Source organism: Chaetura pelagica, unplaced genomic scaffold, assembly GCF_000747805.2.
Source record: "Chaetura pelagica isolate M959 unplaced genomic scaffold, ChaPel_1.0 scaffold70, whole genome shotgun sequence".
NCBI lineage: Eukaryota > Metazoa > Chordata > Aves > Apodiformes > Apodidae > Chaetura > Chaetura pelagica.
Genome location: NW_009952265.1, coordinates 856,462 through 866,945, shown reverse-complemented (window position 1 = coordinate 866,945; position 10,484 = coordinate 856,462). Strand labels below are relative to the sequence as shown.

General features: G+C 40.3%; 1 protein-coding gene across 1 annotated transcript in view; it reads left to right on the top strand.

Annotated features, from left to right (window-relative positions):
- SMOC1 (SPARC related modular calcium binding 1) overlaps nucleotides 1-10,484 on the top strand; it is a 157,529-nt gene that overhangs the window by 90,050 nt on the left and 56,995 nt on the right. Inside the window, exon 5 of the mRNA XM_010007721.1 lies at nucleotides 1,767-1,814. Coding sequence (XP_010006023.1) covers nucleotides 1,767-1,814 — 48 coding nt within the window. The remainder of the gene's footprint in view (nucleotides 1-1,766; nucleotides 1,815-10,484) is intronic.

Sequence of the window (10,484 nt, the reverse complement as noted above, 5' to 3'; positions counted from 1 at the left end):
CCTGTAAGGCTCACAGATAAAACCACACTAAGGTTACAGCCTGTGGTAGCTGAGGCAAGAGTAGCAGTGTTGCTCTGTATGCTAAAACCAGAGATTCCTGTAACAGATGGATACCTTCTTTCCATGAGCTGTATTTTAAATAAGTGGTTCTTCATTTGTGTTTAGTGGGCCAAGGAATCCTTTTTCCTGCAGAGTGACTTCAGCTGAAAGCTTGATAAGGTGATTCTGTGAGAAACTGGTAATTGCTGACTATTATCACCTAAATCTGGTATCCTGCTGTTATAATGGATTGGGTCTTCTGATTATGTTGCTCAGTTCCAGGATCTCCATGTTTGTGTTGTGGGGCTGAGCAACACTGGGCTTGCCACCCCAGTCAGGTTGGTTTCTAGCTTTTCATATGGCCCTACAGTATTTGCCCTTTAAATGAGAGCATAACAGCAGTCAAACTTTTGGGCTTTTAAATCCTTTTTACCTTATTCAGTGTCCTCTTGGATGCAGAGTCTTTTGTGGTTATAAGCAAACATAGTGACTTGAATGAGGCTTTGAGTTGAGTGGGAGAACTGTCTGGGGAACCAGTGACTCAGTGTAGCTTGAGGGGATGATTGGTATTTCACAGGTACATGGAAAGAAAATATCCTATTTTTGTTTAAGATGAAATGCAACAATAATTTGGTTTAAGCCATAGAATTACTTTCTTCCACTATTCCTATATTTGGCTTTGGAAGTAGAATTCTGCAGATCTGTTAATTCAGTCTTGAACTGTGTTACCAGAAGAGTGAAGTTGTAGTGTATTACAGAGCACACAGATGTTAGGACTCTATGATGGCTAATCCTGGGTGTGTACTTCCTACTTGTAGTTCAGCAGTACATCTGTGATGAACTGATCTGCAAGTGAAGGTGCCTGGGCAATAGGTTTTATGTTAAAGTTTGTCTTGACCAGAATCTTGGGCCTATCAGAACTGCCTCCTTTGGCACTGATTTCTGATCCGTGTTTCCTGAAGGGTCTGTAATGACTGGAACTGTTCAGTAATAGTGCACAGAAGAATCACTTTCCTAGGAATAAAGCTATTAAAAAAAACCCCAAACATTGTAATGCATTTTTATACACTTTGGTGATGGATTATTCAAAAAACTTATTTTCAGTTCAACTTTTAGTGGAAAACTGTGAAGCACTTGTGCAAACTGCAGAAACAAGGTTAGAATCATATTATCTGAAGTTCTAAGTTATATTAAATAACCCAAGATGTGTGCTATTCAAGTACATGCTAGATCTTACTCAGTGTTCCTTTTTTTAAGTGGCTGGAGATGTTCAGGGGTTGGTTGAAATCCATTTTCTGGAAATTGTCCCACTTAATCTGATTCCTTTAGAATACTGCCGCTTGCATTCCCTGCACACTCTCCCCACCTGTTTTTGATTTGTTCTTCTTGACATTTGCAAAGGAAATAAGTGACTTATTAATCTTCTTGTCCTTGGATTTATTCCAGGTTTCTTACTAGCACATTGCTCTGTTCAGCTCATTCAAGTCACTGGATCCAGCTACTAAATATTTGTTTACCCTTGTCCCGATTTAACATCCTAACACAAAACTTCCTAATGCTATCCCAGTTGGTTGAAGCCACACACTCTGAATCCTAAACTGAGCTACCAGAAAGTAAAACAGACACTGTGGATTGAGATACTGACTGTGTTAATGTGGTATTACATGTTTGGTCTGATCCCACAGGGTCTAAATAGATGTCCTATCTTTTTTTTTCCTCCTCTGTAGGCTCTGTAACGGATAAACCATCCAGCCAGGGTAATTCAGGAAGGAAAGGTGAGTGGAGTCCTGTGCTTCCACAGCTTGTTCTGTAATAGTGGCTGCTCAGCCAAGTCCCTTAAGACATGTTGGAACCAGGGTTCCTAAGCAGCTCAGTATGTGGGAGGCTTCTGTGCCTCTTTACTTCCCCCTGCAGCAGAAAGAATAAGATGGTCTGTTCATGCACCACCCCATGGAGTGGAAAATAGTGTGCTCGTCAGCTGAGATGTACATGAAAGCGGAGCTTTCCAAAGGGGCGGCTGGCACAGAATAACCTCTCCTTGTTCACCTTGAAGTTAACTGCTGAGCATTTCTCAGTAAAATCCCCAGAGATTAGGAAGGCTATCAATATGACTAGTATGTTGGAGTCAGAAGTGCCAATGTCATGGTTGTAGCTTAATACGTGTTGAAAGGTGGATTTTTTAACAGCATAAAACCCTCTGGCCAGCTGGAGCAGCACTGGATTAAACTCTAGCTGTGCTTGAAAACCTCTCTTTTGTTCATTAGGCATTGGTTCTCCTTCTGTACACTCCTTTCTTCAGTCCTTGCTTTTCCTAAGCAAGGCACTACATGTGTCCTCATTCTCCTGTGTGTATTTGTAGCCCTTCTTGTTGTCCTCTGATTTGCATTGATTGAAATAGTCTTGGGAGGGGTGACTACTGGAACACTGAACAGTCAAGTTTGTCTTTAGGCCTTCTCCACACCTTGATTTTCAGCCCTTCTCCCCTCTACTCCCCCATTCAGAGTCAACTTTTGAGTTTGTCCCCTTACTGTGGGAAAACAGTGCTGAATGCATCCTTACTCCTGCTGGTGACAGTGAAGGCTGTTTTCTGGGAGAAGTTCCTGTTTTGATATCTGAAGCAGGATTTCTACTGTTAACTCTCTAAACCAATTGTTCCTGACACTTAAAAATGCAGGAAAATTACCACCTTGATGTCAAGACTAATGTGAAGAACATCTTCCCTGCTGGGACTGCCAAGCTAGTCTTGAAAACACTTGACAGGTTTTAGTGTAGCATTCAGAGCACTGATGCATTTTGAGCTCTCCAGTCTATTGAATGTGTATAGTAGCTTAGGAAAAGGTAGGGAGAAGAAAGATGCAAGGAAAACTCTGAGTGAATGCTGAAGCCTGCTTCTTATTTTAGATAATGTCTCTCTAAACCTTTAATTACATGTTGATGTATAATTGGCACCTGAATGCGTTGTTAGCTTTCTGTTAATACAATCACTGCTAGTCTAGCCTGAAGTACAAGAAAATCAAGTAACTCTTGAAATCTGCACTATTTTTAGTGGGGGTTGTTCATAGGCTTCCTACCTGAGTAGTCCTGGTCTGTTCTAGAATTGGAAGCAACTGACATTGGATTTCATAAAAAAAACAGGGGCGAAAGGGGAAAACAGCAGAATTTTTTTCCAGTTCATTTGATTTATTAACTCAGTGGTTGGAACATGCAAAAAAGAACTGTAAATTGAATTAATTAATCTAAAATTTTTAATATAAATTGATTCTTGTTGGTGATGCCTGTGACATCCTGTTTCAAAAATTGTATGCTTGGTCATGTGGCTGCAGAACTGTCCTGTGCAGTAGCTGTTAAGAGGAAAATGTTTGCCTTTGGGCCAGCATGCTTCAAGCAATCATGTAAACTTACATCCCCTCTAATTCTGAATCTGCTTGCATCTGTTGGAAGCCCATGCACAAATTTTTGGCCTTTCCCCATTGTAAGAAAAATACTTGTGAGCAATTACTAAATGGGTCTTTTAAAATAAAGAGGGCTTTTAGAAGCTAAAATTATTTAGTTTAAAATTAGATGGATTTAACATTACTTTTTTGGCTAGGGATGAATGCCTAATCTAAAAACAAATTTGGCTTTCATATAAATGTGTTTTCTTGACTTACTACCTTGATTCAAAATTCTAGTCTTGGGCCCTGTTGTAAGGAAATTGGAATCAAGAACAGCCTGGCTTCCTTGAAGCAGGCTGGTTGCTGGTGGTCTGGCTTCTCTGAAGACTGGTGGCCAGCCAGCATGCATATAACCATCTATTCTAGCTGAGTGTTCAGACTCTTCTGTGACAATTGCCCTTTGCAACAAGACAAAGGGCAGGATGTGGAGGGATCCAGCAGGAACTGGGTCAGTGATGACCTTGCTGTTTTAAAGGCACATTTTATAAACTTCTGTCATCACTTTGGGCAGCTGCCATCTGACTTGGGAGCTTCTGAATGTCTCCCACTGCACAGCAGACTCCTCTCTTCATCCTTGGATGAGGGTCTTTGAGTCAAAGAGCATTCTCTGGCACAGAATAGATGCTCTCAGGAGGAGAAGGAATAGCTAAGACTCTCAAAAGTTACTTCTTTTGTTCCATTCATACAGGAATGTAAAATATGAAGCTAATAAACTTTGTGTGATGATGGTGCCTTTTAAGTCTTCAGGGCAAAATAGTTTTTTGGATGGAGGCTTCCCTGCCTTAGAAGCAGTGCAGATGGGCAGACTTAAGCTGTTGGGTAATAAATGAAGACTTCACTGGCATATTAGCCTTCCTTTAGAAAAGACATATTAATGTTGGAGGCAGAAAAAGACTGGTTATTAGTAATAACTCTTTCTCCAAATGTTTTGACCTCTTTTCCATCCTATTCAGCCCTAATTTCTGGGAATCGATAGATATGCTGTAGACACCAGACGATGGGAGACAACATGTGATTCTACTCGAAGGCTCTCTCACTACAGATGAAAAAAAATGAAATGGCTTTATGGCTACATGGTTTGTCATGTAGTTCCAGAAGTGGTTTTGTGGAGCTTTTTGCAGAGAACAGGCAAGAGAGCTGGCAAGAAAACTTTTTTATTTTTAAATCCCATGCTCTGGTTGCCCATGTTTACATTACTCCTATTTGTGTATGATGCGATGCCAGTTACTCATACAACTTGCCCTGTCAGGTAATTTAAATAGCTCTGTCAGGTAATTTAAATAAAATTAAACTGGCACCAAGCATAACAACTTAAAACAGGACGTACTGATTTGTTCTGTGTTGGAGAAGTGCTCAGTTGCTCAAAGGTAGAGCAGACCTGGGCCCAGAGACATGGAGGCATGTTAGCATGCAGAGGAATGGAATCGTGTGTTCTGTGTGGTGTTTGCAGCTCAGACATTTACTACCATTCTTTCTATGCTGAGTTCAGCCTGCTAGTGAAGAAGTTTCCAGGACCATTTTCAGGGAATGCAGTTATTCTTGGGTGGGATTAGGACATCCAGAACCTGCAGATTTTTGTTGCTTTCTGTTACTTATTCTGACTTGTTCCTTGTACAGTGCTTTCTCTTCAGGAGTTTCTTGCACTAATTTACTCCAGTTGCTGCTTAGTTTGAAAGGCCTGAGAGACTTGGAAGACACATGCTGTCCCCTAGAGAAGCTGGATCTCCCCCCTCTTTCCCCTGGGGGGTTCTTAATGTTTTAAGAAGCAGTGAAAGGCATCCTTGGAGCCAACATGACTGGATTTCTTCCCTCCCTAAAGAATGCAGAACATTTCTTTCCAGCCAAAGGAAAATTGTACCACACATTTGAAACAAAACAAGAAAACATGAAACAAAACTTTATTTTCTTTATCTGAAGAATACTGGGGCTTTAGGAGCTCAAAGCTACAGATTTGGCATGAAGAGTCTTGAGTGTATGTTTTTCTTAGTCTCTCACAGTGCGTACAGTTCCAGGCCTGTTTTGACATGCTTTGCTCTCCTATTGGAAGAGCTGACAGTAGCATCTGCAATTCCCTGAACCTGGGGCAGATACAGTGATGACAATGAAATGTAAACTCTGCTGGCCCCACAGAAGGCAAAGCCTGAGTTGAGCTTACACTTAGACATGACCCTCTAATGGAGTTGCAAAAAGCTTTGCGCAATGAGTTTGCAGCCTACAAGAAAGCACTAACAATTTGAGGAACCTAAGATGAATGACTTGAAATTCCTGCAATTTTGGTTCCTTTTTTGTGGGTTTAACTGTGAGAAATGGGCTTAAATGCAGGCTTCATTACAGGGAAATTCTCTGCTACAATTGTGGGGAAGTTGGCCCATTCTGTGGCTCTTCCTGCTCGTTTCCAAGAGTCTTACCTCTAGAAAATGTTAATGGCCTAGTTATGTAGCCAGGAGACTGAGCAATTTGAATCAGTAATGAGCCAGTAGTCTGAGTCAGTAATTAGACTGAGCAGTAAAGGGTGAACACTCTCCTCAGGCAAACCCAAGTGTAGGATGGCTTGTGCTGATGTAAATAAATGGAACTGTTGGTAGATGGAGGCCTGCAAGCTTTGTCTGCTGGTGGTAAGAAGTCACAGGTGCAGCTGGAACTAATTCACCTGCTGTCTGCTCAAACAGAGGAGCACTTTGCCTTCACAGTGGTTAGCATGTCTTGGGAGACAGATAATATATTGATAAAAATGTCTAGTTGAAATGTGACCAAAACCTGAGACTGGAACTTTGGTCTTTATCTTCTCCAGTTCTTTCTGGATTCAACCAGGTCCTGATCAAATCTGGAAGTTGTGCTATTACAGAATCGAGCTTCAGATGTCAAGTTATTCCTGCCTCTCCAACCTGATAAATACTGAGAAAGTGTTCTCTGATGTCTTAAGCAGTTTGTGGAAGATGAATGAGAGAGCACAAAAATATTGTATAGCCTTCATCAGTAAGGTGAAAAAAAGTACAGGTTTACTGGGGAAGTCAAGTGATGGGTTTAGGTTAACACCGTATTCTGATTAATTAGCAAGTACTAAGTCTGCAGTGCTACCCAAGCAATTCTTCTGGATTCCTTATGTTATGTATTTATTTTAAAGTAAATAATTTACTAGTTTATAAGTCTGGATGAAGGAGAATTTTCATGAAAAAGATTTCTGAACTGTTTAACTTTGTCATGTAATATTCCTAGACAAGGGCTGACATGTTTCTGTCAGGTCTTTTCTAGATTACATGTGTACGCTGTGTGCACATAAAGTTTGATGCTTCTAGACAGAGCTGTATGTAGGGTAGCTATGGAAAGTCAGACTGTGCTGTGCATATATAATGAGCCTGCTGCCTGAAAGCAGCATATTGGCTGTACATGTGCTACATCAATGCCCCAAGTCCTGTGGATGTGCAAAAGCTTCATTTGTCCTACCACACACTGATGACAACTTCTCAGTCTACTCTGATTAAAATTAAAAAGGGGTAGGAAGTAATATCTGTGAGAAACATGGATGTTTGCTACTTTTTCATGAAACTGGGATAAAAACTTAGGTGACTGAGAAGTAACAGGGAGAGATCAGTGCAATAAAATCACTGTCCTACAAAGACCTAAGTGGGCTGTGAATAAAAAAACTCTGTAGGTGGAATTTGTAGCATGTAATATTTTGGTTTGCTCCTTTGTATTTCAGAGTAAACTAAGCAGTGGAGATGAAGTTTGGTTCTCTATAATAAAAATAGTTCTGTGGAAAAAAAAAGCCATTGCTTTAATCAGGAGGCTTGTCAGTTCATAGATTTTTTTTTTCAGACTTCTCTCTGGTTCCTCTCCATATGCTATACATCATCTACAAAATTATTTATTAAATTCCAGTTAAATATAACTGTAGCAAGCAAGTGAATTTCACAGGTATGGCAGATTGTAATTTGCCAATATCACAGATTTTATAAGGTAGAAAGTACCCAGCTTTTAACTGGGGATTGTGACCATTTTTTGTGAGAAGAGAAGAAGGTAATTTTACAGTACCATATATACTAGATTGCTTTTTCAGAGTAGAGCAATGTTCTAAAACACTCAGATGTATCTCATAAATTAAAGATTTTGGAAAATATTAAGATCTAGAAGAAAAATCCAGCCTCAAATTTGCTACATAACCAGTAGAATTAAAAACAATCCTTTTGGGTTGCCACATCACTGACTTGTCTGAGGTCGTTTAGTTTTCATCAAGACATTTTTTTTGTGGGCCTCAGAACATATGTATCAAATTTGAGGCTCAAGAAAGTTTCATTGCTAAGTTTAAGCAGAAGGCAAATTCTGTTTTAAAGTATATTTTGTTTGATATAATGCAAGAATTCTGCTTTCATCTATAAAGAAACAGTTCTAATCGGTAGGTTAGTCTATATAATATGACTTAATAAAATTGTAGTTTACAAGTGTTATTATAGCAACCTACAGACTACTCATGTCTGTAATGTCTTAAGGACAGCTGTAAAGGTTTTTAAATTATTAAGTCATAGTATTGAGCAGCCTGGTGAGTAGATCTAATAAGCAGACTAACAATTGATTAAGCAACATCTGTTAAGGTATTATTAACTGTTTATGTGCTATACATGGATTTCTGGTGTCTGACCAATTACAGCTTGCAGAGAAATGTAATAGTTCTGGGGTCCATGGTTTTTTTTTTTTGTTTAAATACTTGGTAGCTATGTGGTCTCAACACCTCTTCTTTTTCTAAAGAGTTGTTAAAAAAATTCTTCCTGTGCTTTGAGTGTCTAGATCAGCATGCCAAGATGTTACACTTATGCTATGTATTTCTCTAGTTCCTTTCAAACAGCATCATTATAACTTTGAAATTAATAGTCCTAGACTTCTTGTCTTCTGTAGCTGTTTCAAAAATAAACTTGAGGATAAATTGGACAAATTGTTGGCTTTTCAGATAAGTTAAGCTAGAAGTTTTGTTGTACCAGCCTAACGTGACTGTACTTTGAGTACTCATATCCTGCAGAAGAATCTAGACATCTGAACATCAGTGTTTTCTTTCAAATCAGTGTAATGCACCAGGAAATGTATTTCGTTGTGGATGCAGGGATTTGGTTGAGGGACTGTAAGTACTTTCCTTTCAAGTCCTTTGCCCCATGGGCTTTATTAGGGTTTCTTTAGAAGAGATATGAACTATGAAATTGTGATGGGAAATCTTGAATGCACACAGACCATGTGTGCTTGTAAATAAGGTAGAGGGAAGCTGGAGAAGCAATCACAATGTTTGAAGTTCCTGAGATGGCATCTATGGGACTTAAAACTGCTTTAGAAATAGATCTAGCTGGGATAACAGCTTCCCTCCCTGTGCTTGCCTGGGTTTTTATGCTGACAGCAAGGGAGATACATTGCAGAATGCTTTGAATAAAGGCTAGGGATGGGAGAAGTCTTCCTGACAGAATTAATTTCTCTGGGCTTTGTCAGTGTCTTTTGTTACATGTCACCATGCTCAGCTTGGTGCTCAGATTCAGACAGGACCTTTAGGTGCTGCAGAAAAGCCGTTCTCAGTGTAAGAACTTCACGGGTTTCATCTTGACTGTTCAGCTGCTCACAAATGTGCCTTTAAATAATGATGATTCTTAAGATCAGTTGTCTTGGGCTCATTTTGGACAGTCAATCTGTAGATGTCTGTCAGTCTTCAACTTTGGGGGAATGACCATCTTCCTCCTCTTACAGTAAATTTTTTAATTTTGAGAATGTGATGTCTCTTGTACACTTAATTTTTGTCATATGCTTTGTTCCACATTTACAGATTTTCTCCTGAAGCACATTAGATCCTTTGGAACCAGCACTGCACTGACAGTGTACTAATCTGCCTCTCTCCATTAACTATTCCTGTAGTTTCATAATCAAATACAAAAACTCCTTTAAACTAGATTCAGATCCTGGGGTGAACTAGTTGGGACAATATAGTTAGAGAGCAAAGTTGCACTTACTCACTAAAGCCCTGAAACTCTGTGCTTAGTGATCCTGGGGGGGGAAAAAAAACCTGTAGAAACAACCAGTGAAAAAAATAGTCTGCAATATAGATGTAGCAGTGAGGTATCCATTCTCTTTGCCTGCAAGGAAATGAAAAGGCATATTGTAAGCCCAAGACTAGTTTGGTTGTCAGCCAGGAATTAGTCCTCTAAAGGAGAAAGGGAGAGGGCCTGGTGAGAGAAGAGGCTGGCCAGAGGGAAGGGGGAGCTGGAAGGGGGAAAGTACACTTTGAGAGGTTCAATGCACATGGCTAGAGATGGAAGGGGTCTTGTGCGTCCTCACTATGCAGGTATCAGGAGAAAGGAAGGAGCTTGTGTTCCTATGCACAGGCATGTGTCTGGGGGAGCAGGGTCAAAAATTTAGACTATTTGCTTAATCCCTTGGAAGGGCTTTTTTCTCTTCTGTTTTCTTTTTGTGTTTAACAGACTGCTTTACAGGGGACACGTGTGGTAATTAACACATGCAGCTGTAGGGCTTCAGCCATATGTCTGAATTTCAAATAACCATTGATCTGGGAAATTTGCTGCTGTCTCCACCCCCCACTTGTAGGCTGTATTCCTTGAAGATGTTGGGGAATTTATAGAGTCTTTACCTTGAAGAGACCAGACCTGGAAGGAGTGGAGTGAAAGGGAATGTGTGAGGTTGGGAAGAGAGAGAAGGGAGACTGAGATTCCAATCACACCCCTCATGCCCCTTGCCCTAGACTGTGAATTTCAGGTAACTTCTAGAATGTTCCCAAAGCTAGGGATCTGATCATTACTCATATGAACCTGGCATAACAATTGTTATTTTTTTTTTCCCTCTTCAAAAAAGCAATATAAGATCAGAATCACAAAGTCCTTGTGGGCTTTTCCAATGTGCTCCCTTTTCCACAGCTGCAGGGATCTGGCCTCTTACACAGCCTGGAGGTGGCAAAGTGAAGTTGTCTGTGGATTCTGAGTAGCTTTTTGGGAGAGGCAGCCAAGTGGGGGGGGGGGGGGGGTGGGGGGG